This window comes from Temnothorax americanus, unplaced genomic scaffold (genome assembly GCF_048541705.1).
Source record: "Temnothorax americanus isolate GAGA-0224 unplaced genomic scaffold, ASM4854170v1 Scaffold22, whole genome shotgun sequence".
NCBI classification, from domain to species: domain Eukaryota; kingdom Metazoa; phylum Arthropoda; class Insecta; order Hymenoptera; family Formicidae; genus Temnothorax; species Temnothorax americanus.
The window spans coordinates 1,839,696-1,860,734 of record NW_027509360.1 but is presented as its reverse complement, the minus strand read 5'-3'; the positions used below and the strand labels follow the sequence as shown (position 1 = coordinate 1,860,734).

The 21,039-nt window shown below is 39.7% G+C and overlaps 2 protein-coding genes across 8 annotated transcripts in view; one reads left to right on the top strand and one right to left on the bottom strand.

The window, feature by feature from the left end:
- The window catches only part of LOC143898137 (uncharacterized), a 331,198-nt gene extending 311,437 nt beyond the window's left edge, over positions 1 to 19,761 (top strand). The window contains exons 1-3 of one of the 4 annotated variants that reach the window (XM_077407369.1): positions 17,828 to 18,599; positions 18,919 to 19,095; positions 19,471 to 19,761. In XM_077407369.1, the coding sequence (XP_077263495.1) occupies positions 18,414 to 18,599; positions 18,919 to 19,095; positions 19,471 to 19,584 (477 nt within the window). In that variant the 5' untranslated portion in view covers positions 17,828 to 18,413 and the 3' untranslated portion in view covers positions 19,585 to 19,761. Of the gene's footprint in view, positions 1 to 17,827; positions 18,600 to 18,918; positions 19,096 to 19,470 lie in introns of those variants that run through there. The other 3 variants (XM_077407370.1, XR_013257110.1, XR_013257108.1) reach the window with 3 other exon arrangements.
- The window catches only part of LOC143898127 (uncharacterized), an 85,961-nt gene that overhangs the window by 39,146 nt on the left and 25,776 nt on the right, over positions 1 to 21,039 (bottom strand). For 3 of the 4 annotated variants that reach the window (XR_013257106.1, XM_077407350.1, XM_077407352.1), the window contains exon 1: positions 2,624 to 3,973. The exons of the other annotated variant lie outside the window; for it this stretch is intronic. The gene's annotated coding sequence lies outside the window, so the exon portion shown is untranslated. Of the gene's footprint in view, positions 1 to 2,623; positions 3,974 to 21,039 lie in introns of those variants that run through there. 4 annotated transcript variants of the gene reach the window in all.

Here is a 21,039-nt window from a genome sequence, read left to right as displayed (position 1 = left end):
ATTGTCGCGAGGCGTGCACCTGCGGAAGACGAACGCCGTTCTTTAACTTTTCTAGCGCTGAAGTTTAGTGAAAATTAGAGCGATTATAGTTAATATTTCGATTCGTAAACTATTAAAATAAAAAAGTGACAACACAATAAGATAATAATAAGAAATAAAATTTGATAATTATTTCAAAGCATTTAGATTTAATTACTAATTATTACTGTCGTGTAGAGCTATAATTAGCACAATACGTAAAGCGTACGCTATTGAAACTTCAAAGAACTAACCGTCTTGGGAAGTTGACATCGTCATGTGACGGCAATCCACTTTGATCTGGATTGGCTTCTGTACTGTCCGATCTAGACGCGGATCCTGACCTCCGTTAACCGGGTATCGGTGACCTCACCAGTCGAACTGGATTAGACGATCCCGATACGCGAGAACGCAGACTGCCCGTATTTCGATCTGACAGAATATTTTAGTTCACTTTAATTCACTTTAGCTCAGTTAGTTAATTAAATTAATACATAATTAACAGCCGGATCAATTTAATAGATTCGGTTTTTCGTTTTTCGCAATAACTGGAAAAAGGATCAAATTTATTTTCGTAAAAAATTAACATTTTTACCAATTAATACTTTGATATTTTTGATATTTTTTGAATAGTCGATGTTTTAACGCAAAAATCAAGCCATTTTTCATCCTATTATTAAATTAAAAATCAACGCGCCGAGACTCTAGCGATCAAGAACACGTTTTAAGTGTAGAAATTAAAACAGGAAGTATTTCGATATAAGTTAGACGTTAATCTAACTATTAATCGTATCTGGCCGTTTCTCTTCTATAATATAAATGACCAAGGACATTAAATTCCTACAACATTTTATAGATTTATCTGTCCGCTGATGTCTCATGCTCTTAGCAGTTTATCATCGTTTCTCCGTTCATTATCTTCCTCAAGGAAGACTCATCCCTAAAGTATTGCGAGCAACGAACAATAACTTTTAAAAGTTTTAGTGAAAGGTATTTTGATAAGTAGGGATTATCTGGAGGAGGCAAAGATAAATAAGGGTCGAGTGAAAGTGCTTTCGACAATTATCTTATGTAAAATATGTGAAGCTGGGGGGAAAGTCTAAAACTTTTGTCAAAATGTTCTCTTCTGAAATTGTATAAATAAGTATCTTAAATCCGCTGCTAAATTTTAATCAGAAAGCCATCGTTATTTATATAATCGCGAACAATGCTTAGTCATTTCGAAAAAAAATCTTCTCCTTCGTTAAGCAACCTTTAACATCTTTTTATGATCCTGTTAATATGCGTTCCGCCGGATTTTACCGCATGACACACATAGTCGACGAAAATAAAGATATAAAAGTCAATAATTAGTTCTCGCGTTTAATGGCGAATAACGAATATGCTAAATGGAGTGATTTTTGTTGCACAAATAACATGTGTAAAGTAGTTTCATTGTAGCACATAGTGTATGCTGCGACGTGGTAAATGGCCGACGATATTAGCGATCAAATCAATGGGTTATGCAGTGTTTTACGTTAAGATTATGAAGGTATCGGCATAAAGATTCGGAAGAATGGCAATTCGTTAGATGTACTACGTTTGATCGAAATTTAACGTGATCCGTATAATGTTTAAATGAGATCTATCACGAAAAAGCGTATTACATAAATATTGAAGTATTATACGTATAGCTCTTCGCGAAATACAAATAGTTTGGTAGACTAGATTGCTACTCACCGAGTAGCATGCAGGTGAAGCTATTCTTGCAATTAAAGGGTTAAATCTGCGTTTCGTGTCGGAATCGTACTCGAGAAACTAATTGAGAACCGCGAAGTGCGCTCCGTTAACGAGCGTAATTGTTCTTAGATACAAGGGGATTTAATTACACGCCACCTTGGTCCGCGCGCCGAGCGCAGCGCACCAGCGTATTAATGAGCGACAATCGCAAAGATATAAGTAATTACGCAAAAAAAAGAGTGGTCGGCGTATCAACAATCGTGCTTTTAGCCTGATTCCACATCATTTGTTTACAAGTAAACAAACTGCGGGAGCCCACAACACGCCGCGGGTTAATTAATCGGTCGTATATATGGTCAGTCCGTGCAACGTTGCCGATCGATGCTGATACCGATTTGTCGCGATATTTTGTGGAAATCGAATGAACAATAAATTAAGATTACTAAAGTATTTACGAATATTGCAAAAATTATTCTACGTGTGAGATTAATATTGATGAAAGTAATAATAAATACTTTTCACAAAAACTTGTCGACGTTCTTGTCGAGGAAGTACAGTTTTAGAATACATGTGTGTAAATTATTCCGTATTTTTCTATCGCAGTGCAGAGTTTCAGAATGTACGGGATGACTCTGAATCCAATCCAATGTGGAAATTTTTTTCCTCGATGTTATATTCGCCCGATCGTCCCGTGCGAACCCAAACCACCGGCTACCTCAATTTGCAGTCCTGCGTAAGATACGTGACGTTCGCGATATCCGCGGGGACCAATCGCGAGGACGATCGATTTCCGTCCGAGCGCCGGCGGCGTGTTTCCGCCGCGTGTTTACATCTGTGTATATATGTATACGTACGATATAATACGTAAACGAAACAACGCACTTACCACGCTCGCGGATTCGCCCGGGGAAGCGCAAATCCGTTGTCCCCTTCTCTCGTCCCCACTGATATCCGATAAAGCAATATCAATTTATCGCGTCTCCTCGCGCGTGTTCGTGTGCGGCCTTCCTCCTCTTCCTCCTCCTTCTCCTTTTCGACTGCTCGTCGCGTCGCGAGATTTCTCTCTTTTCTGATCCTGGAGTAATCCGCGTGCTCTTCCCCCCTGCGGCGAACGTCAGGCCCGCACTTTCTCACGGAATAGCCGATGGAAAAAAAAAGAGGCGAAGCCGAGGATGCAATCGAATGTGTCACACTCGCGCACAACGCCAACGCTTTCGTTACCCGATCGCGCCGATCTCTTCCTCCAGCCGGCGAACTTTTGCCCGTGTCACGTGGAGACCTGTTTCGGACCCACCCGTCGTCTGCTTTCTCTCTTCCTCTCGGTCGCTCTTAGTATGATCGAAGAAACGTCACTTTCTCTCTGTCCCACCTATACCCGTCTCTCCGTCGTCCGTTAAATGCCACTCTATTCGCGTCTGTCACCATATATCTTCTTCAATAATAAACTAACTATCGCGATACGTCCATCCGAGCCTTGCGACACTTGTTTATTTAAATGTTTATTTGATTTCCAGGTATATCTCTGTCCGTCACCTCTCGACTTTATTTCGCATTAACGTCCTCGATCGATTTTCTCGAGAACAACAAGCCCACTCGCTCGCTTACTCCAAGTCTCTTTTCTTCGTTCCCCCTACTATCTTCACCTCGTCCTCGTATCAATTACTCTCGCACCTGTCCGGCTGACAGACCCGACGCCGCTGCCAGCGCACTTTCACGAGTCGCGCTGCTTTCGGTCGCGTGTGCGGAATCGTCACAACGGGCGAAACACACCGGTGACACTGACGATCTTGGGTGCCTTCCGATCTTCTCCCCGCGGAAGCGATCGAGCGCGATCGCCCCGCCGAAATTTGCGCTGACCGGAAAAGGCGCTTCCGTCCTCGCGCGCGATTGATTGATCCCTCGATCGATACCGCGGACTTTCCCTCCTCTGGTCGTTCACACCGGATCCAAGACGACCCCGCGATGTTTCATCGTTTTTTTTCGCGATAGTTTCTTGGCGTAAAAAGAAATAAAAAGAAGAAAGAAAGAAGAAATCCGGAGTAGCGAAAATTTGAGATCTTTCTTCGTTTCTTTTTCTTTTCTTTTCTTTATACCAACCGCAACGAAATCGCAATCAACGTGAATTACTCGCGGTCAAAAGCTTGTCCCGAGCGGGGGGACTTTTTCCCATGCGGGTGCAAAACGGAGTTCCGAAAAGGCCGAGTGCTCGCGGAGCTACCTCCCGTTCGGTGCAGGCGTCGAGTGGCGACTGTCGTTTCTTCCAACGCTCGGCCTGCCTCCGGCCTGCCTGTCCCTTCCCCCTCCTCGAGACCATCGGGAACCGACTACACACAGTTCACGGATTTATGCTATTACCGCACCGTGTTCCACCCCCTACGGCCGGTGCTCTTCATCCATCCATTGCGTTGGCCTGTCCTTTTTTTCTGAACTCCGTACTTTCTCGAAGCCCAGAAGGGCTCGATGAAACTGCTGACGCGGACACGACACCGATCAGGATTTCTCTGTGTACAATTATCTTTATACATCAAAAATAAACGAATGTACAATAAACGATAAAGAATCTACAAGAAGAGGGTGAAATACAAGGTTGATTATTAAATCAAACTTTATTTGTACCTACTAATTGTCTATTTCAATATAAAAATATGGATTCTCGCAGCAGCGAGAGTATCTTTTCCCAGGCCCCTCGTACCAGAGCCGCGGATATACAATTCGATAAAGTGTCTCCCTTGAAGGGTCGACCCTCTGTCCCCATAAATACGAATATCCATACGAAAAGAGAATCACGCTCGTGCAGTACGCACAGCGCGTCACTAACTCGTGCACGTGTGCAGTTGCAAATACAGAAAATAAAAATCAGACACGTGGATATACGGGGACACGACACAATGACGGGATTTCCTCTCGGAACCGGAAATCCATAAGTAGACCTCAACGTAAAATAATTATTTGTTTAAAAATCCGAACGAGGAGACAGAGACATTATAAAGTGCACGTGTCTCTTTCGCCATTCCCGAACCCACTGTTGCACGTGCACACACACAGGCGGATTGAGAAATTTCTCCTTCCGAAGACTGCGCAAATTCTTATCTCAGTTATCATTGTATGACTCACAATCAGTTCGATATGTAGAACAGACCAATTTCTCATTCAAGACTGAGAAAATAAAAAATGTTTACACTACTTTTTTGAAATCACGATTATTGTTTAGATGCAGAGAACGATGAAAATTAAATGAGATTATCGCGATTGAGCAACAATTAATGCGTAGAGCGTGACGTCTAGAAATGCATCCTATCTTACATTTAAAATGCTTATCAGAGAAACGAGTAATTCGTAGTCTCCAGAGTTTTACCTCGTCTGGGACACATGGCGTCCTGCGTGCCCCTTTCTCAAATCCGCCTATGTGCGTATGTATCGTGCAGGGCGCGACTCTGGGCGACCCCCCTCTTGGAATAAATCAGCCAAGGAAAACCTTCCGGAAGGTATTAACGTCGCGTTGCGGGACAGCCCTTCGCGTCCGAGAGAGGGTTAAGCCCGCGCCCTTATCTCGCGCGTCCCTGAAACGCCGCACGCCGCGCCGTGTGGTCCCGGGGGGAATTTTCTCGTTCTCTGTGCTTGATCCTGCCTGACGCGGACAATCCAACCACCCGGTTGCAATCCTACCGGTCATATACGATGCCGGTGGTAGATGTGGGACGACGAAGGAGGAGGATAGGGGGTGACCGAGAGCGGGGTACGGTTGGTCCTTATCGGAGGTCGCGCATGACGAGACAAGCTAATTGTGTTATCAGCGTGCAACGGACGCTGCCGCGCCTCCGCCGCTGCCGCCCCTCAAGCTGTCGCCCTTTCAACATAATACACGCGTGTTTGTTTTCCAAACGGCGCATCTGCTGCAGCACTGCAGCCGCCGTAACGAGCGCGCGTGACTCCACTCGCGCGCGAATCTCTCCGATAGCGCTCCGGAACCGCCGGAAGTAAACTTCTCCGGATGGCTGAGAAGTTGAATTACCTGCGTCGACTGGTCTCGCAGGAATCTTGGAAAAAGAGATTTTGAATTTAAAAAGTAATTCTCGATTTATCAACGTGTCTGGGACTATATATCGACGACTAAAATCAAGATAAAAAATGTTACGAAAATTTAAAAAATATATTTGTTGACGATTAGTCTTTGTTTCGCTTAAGAAGTTTTCAGGAGAGGATCTGAATCACGAAATATACGCGGAGCCGACCCTGCCAGATTCCAAGCCGAGCTCCGTTACGTATATCGCTGTAGGTAACGTGATTATTTATTTGTTACACATTAAGTTAACGCAATTCTCTCCAGCGCGCGCGGCAATTACGGTAGCGCGCTGTCATCGTACGAACGATCATTAAAATAATTACAGGTGTCGACGCGGTACCGTCGTAACGATAAGAAAGATCGGCCGTCGGCGAATTATTATATCGTTGCAACTTTGTTGCAACTATTCGCGTAAGCAATAAGGGAGGCCACCGCTTTCCGCCCCGGGGATAAGAAAAAGCGCGCGGGGGAGGATCTGCGCGGTGTCCGACTTAATTACGGACGGGGCATATGGACCGGACCCCAGCCGTATAGCCCACTCGCTCGCCTCGGTATGAATATCGTATTAAGTCGTGAGTGAGAGATAGCTCTAGGCAGGGGTGGGCCCCCGGACGGGAAACTACGAATTTAATAGAATAATAAATGGAGCTCTGCGTGCGCGCGGAGGCGGCGGGACGGTGTGCCCGGGGCACAAATCGATTCGCCAATCGTGATCGCCTTATACAGAGTGGTCCGCATAAAGTGTTTAAGAAATCAGAAAGTCGCTCGCTACTCTTAATCCGAATTTTAAAATTATTCTGCTTATTCAATAAGAACTTTGTAACAGGAATCTTAACTTCTGTATTTCGAATCCCGCGTCGATTATACATTGAGTATTTGTTCTTTCAGGAATTTTTTAATTTTGAAAGTAAACACATAGTTTTTTTTCTGCTTTGCTCTTTTTCCAAAGTCGATTGGTTGAGAAGACAGAAACCTTAGGCGCGGAATGTCCCGCGAAGGAACGCCGCCACGGCATATAGGTCTGTGGAGTAATACCTAAATTAATAATTACGCCTTCCCGCGCGGTAATTATGTGTACAATCGCCGCGCGTGCAAGAGGGTGCGCGCAGGAGGAAGGAGCGGCGACGGGGAAGCTCGTAGGTAATTGCACGCGCGCATTCCCGCGTATCATCCAGTATGCAAGCGTGCATAAGCGCGCTCGCATAGGGGGTCGAACTCTCGGTGCATTTGCCATAATGAATCCCGCCGGCATCGGCACACGCGCGCTTCCGTCCGCGCGCGCGTACGCTCGGTTACTCGCGGAGAACGCGTGGAAACGTTAAGCGAAAACAATATAACATAAATAAAAGATATACGCATAGCGCGCGTATCCGAACCCCACGAGTGAGTTGTACGACGTGTAAAATGCGCGCAGCGTTGAAAATTTATACGTTGAATCGTATATAGGACAAAAATGTAGATCTGCATCTAAATTAACATCCATCGCGGATTCCATATAAATGTTTAGGTAATTAAAACTTGGATTAGATTCCCGTACAATATAAGGTTTTCCTCAAAATTGTCTGAGAAGCAAAGTTTCGTTATCGATATATCGGTGTAAAGTTTAATCGCGGTTTCTGATCTAAAATGTTAATTACCAAAATTTCAAATATTTTACAAGAGATTTCGTTTAAAAGAATTTTACGAGATAAAATTTGTAATATTTAATTACGAATTACGAGATAACACAAGGATAAAAAAATATTTAATTATATAAACAAATAAAAATAAAATCAATGAAGAATGATAAAATGAAGAATAAATAGTAAAATAAAAGAATTAAAATCAAGAAGAAATGGTAAAATAGAACTGATGTAGTATTACGCGTATTATATTCTCATAATTTATGTCAATCTTTTTATTAATTTATTATCTTTATAGTTGCTTGATTATTCTAAAAGGAGAGACAGGTAAGTTAGCATTGTTAATTGGAGAATTCCGATTTTTTCGTTAAGTTCGCAGTTTTCTTGCAAAGTCATGGTCTTTACAAAAAATACGCGACGCACGTTACTGGTTATCATCGAGTAAGGTACACGCATCACCGGGTGTTCGTATACACAGAGGACAGAGACAGCGACAGCGACTCGTGTGACTCGATGCATTTCCCATAATGAACTCGCTGGCACGTACACGCTTGTACACGAACATTGCAAGGGGGGTATCGGATCGGGGGTGCGGGACTGGACAGATCGAGCTGTTGGAGTAGCCTCTGTGATGTTACAGGTTCGATGCATTAGTTTGCCTAAAAGGTTTATGCCATCAGTCTCTAAATGTCCCTCTGTCGTTTGCCCCGCTCTCGCCTCTCCCTTTCTCTCTTCATCCCGTTCTCATTCTCTCCCAATCTGCACGATCTCCGTCCCCCGATCTCTCCCACTCGTTACCGTTTTGCTCGCGCGAACGCATCCTCGGGGGAAAAGGAGGGCAAACACAACCCCCGCCCCGGCTCATAGCGCGCGCACACGCGCGGTCAACGCTCGCACGTAAATTAAGTGCGCTGCATCAGCGAAATTTAGATGAGTTAGTGCGCTGCGCGTTAATTTGCGCTAATGGACAAGTTATGAAAGTTTAATTGTCGGTTAGGCACACCCGCGGCGAATCCGCACTGGAGGGTGAGAGACATGCGCGAAGTCGATAGGGGGAGGAAGAAGCAGGGAAATCTGTTGCTTTCCCCGTTTTCTGGGGATCCGAAGTAATTTTCTGAACGTAGACAAGTTTTGCCGGAACGAGTCATGCTGATTCGAGAGAGGAGAAAGATCGAGAAAGAGTGAGAGATATAGAGAAACGTTGAATCGTTATCGATTTAGTGCAGAAGTTACGCGCAGTATATGAATCATAAATGCCTAAGCCGATGGTCATCTAAAGCTGAATTCCATGAATAGTTTAGACTAATTCAACTCGTATGGCATCAAATTCGCCATACACGATGCAATTCTTGTACTATCTGCAGTGGGAAAAAGATATGCTCTCCATTGATTCATTTTTAACAAGTTGAAAACGATCGTCGTGGGCGTTATAATCCATACGATTAAATATTGCAGCATGTTTTAAAAATGCACGCGCATCTGATATTTGCTAACAATATTTGTTTCTGTGACAAGATTTCTCATCAAATAAATGTTTTATATATATGCAGGAAATATTTTTTCTTCTATTCATATATAGATGTATATACACGGTCTATTTTTTGTCAAAAGTAGAACGTGAATAATTAACTTTTAGCGAGCCGCTTGCCTTTTCCTAGATGAAAGTTCAATCTATTATACATACATGCAGATGAAAAATTTCAAGCAGCAGTATTTTCCTGGATGAAAGTCCAAACTATGTGCAAGCGAAAAAAAGTTTCAGGTAACCGGAGTTGATATGATCCGAGCGACCGGCTCAAGTGTTGATAGATATGCCTTCTCGAGATGCCTATTAGAGAGAAACGTTGCGCAACGTGCTTTCCAACTCTCGCAATTTCGCGTTATCGATCGACCTTTAATGCGCCATGGAGTCGACCAGCTGCTTCGTGATTAGCGATCGCGATTTGTGCACGCTGCAATTGCGGCGATACAGCCGCGTGTACCGTATGCTGTTCTTTGCTTTCTCGCCCGCCTCCTCCTCCTCCTCCTCCTTTTTTTCGATTCGGTCACGCGCTTTGTGTTACGCAAAGCAAAATCGCGTTCGCGAGATAAATCCGCGCTCATAATTTCCACAACGAGGTGATATAATCTGGCCGATCAGTTCGCGACCCGACAAAGCGTGTGTCACCGTATTATGCTTACTGTGCTCTCTAAATTACTAAGATTGGCTTAAGATGTCAGTGATGCGAAAAATACACGCTTTGGTTGGATATATATATCATGTCTTCCTTTACATCTTTCCTAATATATATATATATATATAAAGATTTTTTTATTAAAATTATATATTGTTTTTAATTAGTTGAAGAATTAATAAATTGATATAAAAGATTTTCCTTTTCTAAGATTTGCGGAAAAATCTTACGAAATATAGAAAGCTATACATTTGTTTAATTTTCTATATTAATTTTCAAAAAATTGAACTTTCTTAACTACTAATTAAAAAATTATCTCAATTATCATCAAGAAAGACTTGATTCAACGTCTCGGTGGGAAGATGCACTCGTACCTTTTTACGGTGCATCCTAGCTCTTTACCGTGTATTTTTCATTAAATACTCGTTTATGTACATGCTGGGTGCTGCTCTTATTTTGACTGCGTCCGTAATTAATGGCGGCGCGGGATGCCGATAAAAACAGACGGGACACACGTCGCTACTGCGGATGATACCGAGATGTACGCACTACGACGAGCTATTTAGAAGAGACGTGGCAGATATATATATATATATATATATATATATATATAGGTATCTGGTATAGGATGTACGAGCATGAAGAGATACTCCCTCATTTGCATCCCTCCTCGCAGGGAAAAGGCAGCTGGTCGCAGCGGTTGGCCAATGCTCGCTTCATCTCGTTCCACCGACCGAGAATTCCTAGACAGTGAAGTCTCTGTGCGCTCCCGAGATTTCTGCTCGGCTTCACCGTTCAGGATTTCCTGTTTCCTGCACCGCGGATGATTCCGTGGCTCGTCGGCGCATCGCGAATCGCGTCTACGTTCGCAAAAATCCAAAAAGTAACTTTGACGGTACCAAGAAATCTAATCTGACACCGATATCGTGTATGAGCTAGTGATTATATAGCTAGTTCCTTTTAGCTGGGTGGAGCAGTCGTCTGAGAAATTCCTGTAATTCCTGTAACGAAGAAGTCAGTATTCTCTTTCGTTGCGTCTCGAAATAATTGAGTGAGAAAAGAGAAAATGGACCAAAGTAAACTAAGCTTGCTGAAACGCCTAAAGATCTGATTTCTCGTACTTCTTTGCATAAAGATTCCATTCAGTACTGTGCTCCTTAGATTCTAACCCGCTGCTCTTACTTAACGATAGTAATTATAGACGAGCTAAATATATATATATATATATATATATATATATATATAATTAATTGCCTAGAGGAATTTCGACTCTGCACTCCAGAGTCGAAATTGGTTTCTTCGAAGAATTCTAAATCCAAGAATGCGTACATGTATTTTGATAAATAATTAGTCTTATAATCACTTCTTCGGAGAAGTAAATATTATTTACAAATAATCTATATTATTAAATAAATTCTATAAAATATTTTATAAAATATTTCTTGATTTATTTTTTTATTTTTTCAAATATCGGCAATTAAACTTTCTTTAAGAAATTAACTTATAAAATAAATAATAAGACAGATTAGCTGCTTTATAAAATTCAGATGCAACTTGAAACGTCTTCCTCGAATATTTGTTAAGCAAGCGGTGAGTCACAAATACGGTCTTCTTGGATATCATATATTACTATCGTTATTACTTTTACCGGTACTCTGATTGGATTTCTCGAAGCCGGAATTCGTTTCACTTTCCAACAGGATCTTTAATCAAGAAGTTACAGGTTAAATCCGGCTTACTGGGCTAATACCATTTGACACGCTCATTCGTATTTCGAGCTCACCTGTTTCTTTCAAAGAAAACACAAAAATGTTCCCATAAAACATTTATACCATTTGACACGCAATTATATTTCGAGCTTACCTATATCTCTCGAAGAAAGTACACAAATATTTCCCTAAAACATTCTGGAAAGGTTGACGAATGACTGAATGATAATTGCTTAGATAGATTATCATGTTTATCATTTTTATAAAGAAATATTAGTGTCCGCATTACGAAAAGTTTTTGTGATAATATTATACTCATGCACTCTTTGTGCGTATCAGCATGAACAAAATATATGGAGATATATTACAAGATTCTATTGATTTGATAAGCAACTCTATGATAAGCCGATAATTTTGTTAAATATTTATACCATTTGACATGCAATTGTATTTCGAGCTTACCTATATCTCTCGAAGAAAGTACACAAATGTTTCCCTAAAACATTTTAGAAAGGTTGACGAATGACTGAATGATAACTGAATTGCTCAGGTAGATTATCATGTTTATCATTTTTAAAGAAATATTAGTGTCCGCATTACGAAAAGTTTTTGTGATAATATTATATACTCATGCACTCTTTGTGCGTATCAGCATGAACAAAATATATGGAAATATATTCCAAGGTTCTATTGATTTGATAAGCAACTCTATAATAGCCGATAACTTTGTTAAAAATTTCATATCTAATCTGAAAGAATTCATCCTCTTGAATATATAAGAATGAGATAAATACTTTTTCTCACGCATTTTTTCGAATGTAAAATATAAACGTGATTGTTTTTTGTCCTCGAAATAATTATCATTCCTTTCATCTTTGTTTCCGGAATTACTTTTTAAGAAGGAAGTAGGTTTAATCAGTGAAAATGAGCTATCAAGGGAAGCAAATTCAGGAAGAACTAATTGATATATACGACATCGTTCGGCGTGACATTAGAGCGGCTGATTGCTAAGGCCGCGCCGCGCGTAAAATAAAGAGTTCGAGCGGAACGACTCGCGCCAGGACGACGTAATTCCGCGCCGCGATGCCGCGTGGCGTTAATATTAAAATTCTTTCGCCGACAAAGAGCTTAGTGTTCGACAGCGTATATACGTTGCGATAACGTACCGGCGAAACGGCGGCGGCGCGTTAACAACTGCGATCCTGCTATAAAGCAATAAGTAATCACCGTCGTCGTAACTGGGTTAACTGCGGCGGCGACGACGGCAAGAGATGCGAAAACGCGATCGAAAACGGTACGGTTCGCCGGCGGACGATGCATTCCGCGAGTGCATACCGGAAGTCCAGTTTTGTGAAGCGGCGCGGCGGCGACGACCACCGAAAATAACCCTGCCGACGAAACTCCCGCAAACGCGAAGCGAGAAAGCCGGGAGAAGGTCGCTTAACCCGTTGCAAACGCGACGCCCAGCTTTTGTCCAGTGAAAAGCTGACTCAAGGCTGGACCGAAATGCACTTTTACTGTCGATGGATTCGTGTGAATTCATTCGAATTTACATCCGCTCTCCGTTTGTGTCGAATTGTATGGATATGATACAAGAACATATCAATATATTATTTTTATGAAGAGATATCGTTAATTTGGGATACTGATTTTAATTGATATCACGCAATTAAGGATATCCCAATTTTAAAACCTTTCAAAACTCATTATTTTTTTCAGAGATCTAACCAAAACATATTATAATCATATCAAATGGGAAGATTGCAGCATTGTGATTAGAAGATACTTTTTTAGTTGGTAGCAAATTCAAGTTTTGTTATTACGTTCAATGGCATTCTCAAATAATTCGGACAAGCGATTTGCGAATGAGCACGAGATTGCTCGTGTTAGGCGAGCCCCGTTTTTCACGGGCCAGAAGACCCTCCGCGCATCTGTTTCTTCTTCCGCGTCGTATTTTCCTTTCTCAAAGGAAAATATTATTCCGCGTGGGAATCGGCGTGCTCCATGCAGAGTCTTGTCTTTGTTACTTCGCGCACGCCCGCGTTTCACCGCTGCCTCTCGTATTTCCCGAGGGAGAGACATAAACAATCCTCTCCGCCCTCCCACGCGATGTAAATACAAGGGAGGATAACCCGTTGCGTAAACCTCGCGCGAAATTTCCGACGGTTTTTGAGGAGGATGTTGCGCAGGTGAAAACGTATAATACGTCCAAGTTCTCGATACGCGCCGAGAAATATGCGCGAGATCCGATTGATTCATCGCGCAAACTCTCCGCGGGTGTTTGCAGCTGCAGTTCCACATTTATTGTACTTATCGCTGCGGTGTATTGGAAACAATAGAGTCATGCGTGGAATTGAGCAATTTTGATTTTGTATTGCTAACACGAAGCATTGTACTGATTGTACATACAACGCGACGAATTTAACACGTTATTAACACGACTGGAGATGGATAGCCGGTTTCAGGGAAAAAAAGTATCTTCACATTTTCCTCACTTGCACAAATAAATCTTCGATTTTTCAAGATGTTCTTTTCGGATTTTTATTATATCCCGAAATCACGTTCTTCCGGCCATAACTAACTTTTGCGAAAACTCCTCGGTCAATCTATATTTATTTTCTCTACACGTGTATGTATAATCTTCGATGTATTTTCGTGTGTAAATATCTTTTGCTTTACAGCAGAGAACTTTTTATTTTTTGAACTGATGTATATTATTTCAATAGATTATTATTTGCATTGAAATAATAGTGTATATTATTTCAATAGAATGTGTGCATGCCAGCGAAATGGAATTTCTTCTTTGAGATCTCTCGTATAATTTTCAACACGTTTCTTACTTGTCTTCCAAAGAGCAGATTTTTTTTTATTAATAACCATTTGTAATCATTCATTAAGCAATAACGCGTGCAGCAACGGAGGATAGCAAAATACGAGTAGAAATTGCATAACAGAAAGTTATTTAAGAGCCACTTGTTCAGCCGAGCGGAGACGTTTTTGCCTCTCGCGCCTTTACCGCGGCGGCAAGAAATAAATTTCACTTGGAAAATTGATTTCTTCCTCGTGCGGTGTCTTCCTACTCGCCGACGACGTCTCGTCGACGATTACCCTGAGATTTATCGAATCGCATTGGTAAAAGAAGCAAATCGGATTTTTCTGTTCGATCGCACCGCCAAGGTCGTCTGGGCGACGGTGGAGAAAGGAACGAAGGCGCCGTTCAAAAGACACAATTACACGGAGCATCCACGTGCTCTCTCTTTCTCTGCCTAGAAGCTATTGAGGGAATGACGACTATACGGAGAAGGTGATAAATTTAAAGAAAAAAAAGCATGCGCTCTTTCCCTGGACGCGCATGCTACATCGTTACGTAATGTGCCATCTTCGATTATAATTATACGTTGAACGGCAACTCGAAGGATAAGTAAAACAATAAAGTATCTTACCTCCGCGTTTATACCCACCGGGCATTCGAGAATCAACCGTGAGCTGCAATTTGCAATTGCAACGTAGCTGCAGGGTGCAGCTCATCTGACAAAGACACGATCTTCGATAACGTAATTTTTTTTAGTCGGGTAGGAAGGTAGGAAGCGATTATAAAATCAAAGATTAAACGTTCAAACGATCGTGAAAAGTAATAATTAAAATAGATTTTTATTCATATTATTGTGGGGACACAATGTAGTGGCGCGTTTTATATATAAAATATTATGAAAGTTCAGCAAGGTAACTGTAACTTTGTGGAAATATCACATATCAATAAAAGAGGAAAGATTTCAATGTTGTACGACGTCGGGAATATTTAAAGGTGTTGTAAGAATGTTTGAGCACTTTCAAAAGGGAGCTTATGGTTCTTTGTAAAGCGTTCACTTTCCTCAAGGAAAGTACTTATGCTCTCTCGGAAATCTATACTGTCGAGTTGCGTACTGTCGTTTCTCATTCTGCGTCCATTATGGCTCGTTATGGTAGACATATATTTGAGGTTTATTATAGAGATAACTTGCTATCTCTTTGAAAGTAAAAGTGTGAAACAATAATTTCGAATTATAATAACATACGATATTTTAATGACAAAAAGTAATTATAATTGTAAAAAAAGATTTATTTTCAATTTTTACAAGATGCTTTTAGAATTCTTTTTTATAGGACAATTTAATCGAATGTAACCAATTCGTTTCTTCGTATTTAAAGATGAAAAGAAGAATACAATAAATCAATAGTTCTAGAATTTATTATATTGCGTAATGCTTGCTATAATTTGAATGAGCAGCAGTGTCGTTTAATTTTACTTAACGCGCGCGTCAAAATCAAAATAGAGCAGAAATGACGTCAAAAAACATATAATATGTTTATGTTATAATATGTTATAATATGTCACATCGATCTTGATTCACAGATGGGAATCACTTAATATATCATCGGGAAGAGATCAGCGCACGTTATTTCGGGAACACTTTCGGCAATAGTGCCAGCAAGCTTCTACATCCTCGCCATTCTCTTGTTAAGAGCGCGGACGTTCTATTGGAAAATTTCCAAAACGCCTTTCACAGTGTCGCGTGTTTGCCGATCGTATCAAAATCTGATCGTAAACCTTCGTTTTCGCAGTTGTCAAAGATTTCAGATTTTTTGAACTCTCGTGAAGCGATCGCACGAAGCGTCAGCGATGGACATTCAAAAGTATAAGAAAAGTGCTCGCGCAATTTTATTTTATTGATTACGGCGTTTTACTGCAAGGCGGCATTATTCTCTCTTGAATGTCTAATCTAAGAATCTTCTCTAATGTCTGCGGATATAAAGAGAAATAGTGAAATTTAACTTGAGAATGGAGGATCCGTGTCTGTAGCTAAGTATATCCTAATATGGCAAAAAAGCGAGATAAAAATTGATGAGGAAGCTTGGAATTAAGAGGAGAAAACTCTATCTGTCTGTTTACTTATAACGCGGTTCCTAATGCAAACCAAACGTATGATGGATCTGTCGTATCAGACGAGAATGATGTACGTCGGTCTTTCAACTATCTGACGGAGATGAATATGAAGATGAAGCAGATGAAGAAGTTAGCGATCCACCATTCGGACAATTGCTGCCATTGAAATCGGTAGTTAAAAATATCATAAAAATTTCTTCCGTATAATAGAATTATATTGTTATAAACAAAAGTTATGTAATTAATGTAATTATATACAATCATACTTTATATTTATTACATAATTTCTGCGTTGCATCTACTTTCTAAATTATCTAAGAACCGGTTTTATTAACGTCGAGTAATTTTAACTGAGATATAATTGATTTTCTGTTTGCATTCTTGACGGAGACAGCTTTAATTGGCATAAATTGATTGCGGATGTCATTCCTGTCATTGTTCATTTGTCAGATAATTCAGGAATGTCGTGTTCAATCCGCTACATTTAGGTTACACTGACAAGGGAATCTGCCGACAATTTGAGTTAATAATTAATGACTTAATGGTGAGTCAAGCTGAAAATAGAGAATCGATTAGGGAGGATGAAGCTGAACTGGAGCTTCGCAGACTCCGAGAAGTTGCCAAGCTTGCGGCTATATATCACAGCGGCGAAAGAAAGTTTCAGAGAAGAACGGATCTTTCGCACGTCGTGCACGCCAGTCTACACTTTGTTCAACTCGTAAGGAATCGAACGTGTTGAAAAATTTACTTCGCTCTTGAGCGGACGTAACTCAATTTTCTCATATATGCAAAATGTTATTTATTCCGGAAAGCAATGAAGCCGATAGTAAGAAATAATTACGTGGGGTATCCTCAAGATATTAGAAATATAATTAAAAGGAAAATGTATCAAAAGTTACATACGCTTGTATTGCAAGAAATGCAAGAAATAACGAATATATATATCTCGATCAGTTATTCATGATATTTCTATATGTTATTGAAACGTTTACTAAATGAAGCAAATCTAAAAATATTTTCGCACACATACAAAATAAAGAGGAATATAATATTTCGTCATCGTCTTCTTCGTGCGATAAAAAACATGACACGTAATACCTTAGGATAGTATATCGCTATCGTTACGTGCCTCCATCTCAAGATGAAATAATTTTATGATTAAAACAATACGACCGACCCAGTTTTTCGATCGGGATTTCTCGTCGTCGCGCCGTGATTCAGTGTAACGATAATCGTGACATCGATATTTTTATTATGTAATCGGATACGACATGTGCGTCGAGCATCGGACACGCATCGGACGTATTTACGCATGAGCACGCGTGCCGACGCGTGTACATACTCCGCGAATTCTAATCGCTTCAGGAAGAAAACCGGCGGCTTCCTGCAGTGTTCGATTACTCGCGTTCTATTTTAGCTGACGGTTTTGTCACGATCGGTGGAAACCTGCTAAGAGACCGTCGCTGGCAATTGCACATATGTACACAGGATACATATCTCGCGAGCGTCTATGAAAATTGCAGCTTACAGAGTTTCTTTTCGTTACCACGTTGCTTTGCTTTCTTCTCGTAATCTATAATGTTATTATTAAGAGAGAGAGAGATTGTATCTATTTTTATTGCTGAGAGTATTCTTATTATTAAGCATGCCGGAAATATTACAACGGAAAATCTTTTTAGGTGTTCACATCGGCTATTGAAGTGTTTCATCATGTGCATCATCATATGAACAAACGTGCGCAAGAAAAAGATGATACAGTCCCATCATTGCCGGAAGAAAGAAACCCTATTTTCTTCGTATATCCTATCTGCATGTTGCTGAGCCTTGTTCTTATGATCCTTTGGCTTGTTAAAAAGATACTTCCCGACAGGCCTATGATAGTAAATCCTTTTCTCAAAAACGCTTGCAAAGACGTATGAACTATACAGTTTCCTTAAGACTTTAGATGTCTTTGTAATACTACACAATTCGAGTTCTTTTATAATAGAGACAATTGATCTTATCTTGCAAAAATAACAAATTTCATTTATCGTATACGTCTCTATATGCAGAATTAGTTGTTTCAATATAAATGCAATATAATAAACAAAATATTAACTGCGCGTATCCGCATTAAATAATTATGCATTGCTGTGAAAACGAACCTGCAAGCCTCTCACAATATGCGCGTCAGGAGCTATTCTGATGCTTGTGACAGGAATAATGGAGATGAAACACGCCGATATGTACATCGATGTTATTGAATTTACCGACGAAGAAATATTGGAGCATCCTATCTTCATTCATAACTTTGTAATGTGCATATTATCGATCTTCGTTATGAGTCTGTATCTAATTCAAACGTGGGTTCTTTTCGACCAATGGCAGTGGGTGCGTGGGCATAAGCAATTATTCGTTATTATGTAAGATATATCTTTCTTTAAAAATTATCAGTTTTATCTATAATATATTTTTGTTATATATGACATTTCCTAAAAATTTACGTAAATTTGTAAATTATATGTTATAATTATTCATTGATTTAAATTCTTCGAAAAAATAATAGTTTTTAAAAAATTTGAGAATGAAAAATATTATTATTATTTTATTTTAGGACCATGGTTTAAATAATTTATTTAGCATAATTAAAAAAAATTTTTTTTGAACTATTTAGTTAGAATGTATAAAATATAAATGTTTTCGGTTTTAGATTCGGGATACATCGGATGATACGCGAAGTTCCAGTTCTACTAGCGTAGACACCGACGAAAGTTATCATTCCATAACAGAAGAAAAAATTGACGAACACAATTCCGATATCGGAGAACTGCCACCGATTCCTACCCTGAAAGAATTGACCTCTCTCGCTGCAATCGCTGATAGTCCGGTAAGAGTGATTCGAGAAAATACCATTTACCTACTCACAATTCTATCGACACCTTGGATCTTGAAACAGGCCATGTCTAGACTGCGCTGAATAAAAAAAGGAGCGTTCTGTGTTCAGTTGTAGAATAAGGGTTCTATTTTCGGTCTATAGAATCCACAACATTGGTCGTTCTATAGTTCTAAGGTTATCCAGTGATCAGTAAAACGATTTCTAACTTGAAGAATTTCAACAAAGATGTACAATACTTGTGCATTAAAAAAATACATATTAACATACAAAAAGACAGAAATTATGAAAAAGATTTCTCTGGGAAAAATAAAATTCGGCAATTTTTATAATTTGGAATAAACCGGAAAAATTTTATTTTCCTCTTAGGATATGGACGACGAACCGATACTTTATTGCTGCTTCGTCGACTGGTACAATTATATTAAAATGAAAATGGAAAGTAAACCAAAGCACGAGTTCCAAATAATTCACGTCATGTGACGCACTTGGATTTTTTTTTATAATCGTTAATTATTAAGAATAGCGATTGCTGGTACATCGCTTTCACTATTGCTTTTCTGAAATCGTTGAACAGGCATCCATTACGCCATCTTGAGAGATTCTGCAATGGTAGCCAGTGAAGCTATTCAGCTCTGTGAATAAAACAGTTAATTTATAATAAGCCTACAAAATAAATAAGTTTTTTCGCACGATATTTGTTCGCGTAATTAATTTTATTAGGAATAAATTTACTATCAATAATTTTTTCATTTTTGCAGCTAATGTAATAAAACATAAATAACTGACAGAGATAACAACGATAAAATATGTAGGTATATATCTACTTATGTCATAAACATTTATTTGATATATTTTTTAAATAAATCTTTACGCCTAAAATATTTTATACAATTAAATAATATATTTTAAAGCTGTATTAATGTGATTATTTTCATGGAATTACGATAACAATTTTATAATGTCAATATTGAGTGTGTAATATTTTTCGCGTGAATGATTCATATATTACTCATACGCGCATTATGAATGACTATCTTTTTGAGTGACAAATCTTCTAAAAAAAAAAAAACAATATTTTATATTATCACTTCAACTAATTATCGTATCAACAATGTGTGTTCATTTAATTACATTTATATATTAATTACACTTTTTTTTTTACATAATGAAGAATATATTTCTACAAAAAGAATTTTATAAAAACATGGTAGATTATGTTGAATTCAAGCAGAGACTTCATAATTTCTTTATTGTTGATATTAATAATTTAATATGATTTCATTGCTCTCTCTTAACGTTTGTAAGCAGACGTCTGATCCTAATAAAGAGACTCTTTTATATCGAACGATATCCACGGCGGGCGTGTCGACGACTCGGCGAAAACGCGTGTTGTATCGCAAGTAACCGGCGAAAGGAGGCTAATGAACGCGAACGCGAACGGTCGTGGGTAATTTGCTGGCAGCGTACACACGTGTCTGTGTGTACGTGTGTGTGTATGTTCTGTGCACGCGTGTGGGTGGGTGGGTGTGGAAGAGCGGCAGCGGAAATAAAGACGAAAACGTAACACGAGCATGCGAGTCGGACACTTGTGTGCGGGATAGACCCTAACAGGCACAGGCATATGGGATATTTCGAGGAACTATACTACGGCCGTCGTGTATCCTTCGCATGTGGGTAGTACGGGCTAAGGAATGTGTATACGCTCCGATATATCGGGCAACGGATGAATCTGGTTATACACGCTTGTGGTTTACGCAACAATTGTTGATTTTTATAAGCGTACGAAAAGAAAATTCTAGCCTGACTTTTGATGCTCCTCGAATAATGCCAAGTTGATTTTTAAAGACATTATTAATTGTCCTGAGATTGGCATTGTTTTCAGATTAAAGAATTATATGTTATTGTTTGTTTACTCAATTTTAAGAAATCCTTGTT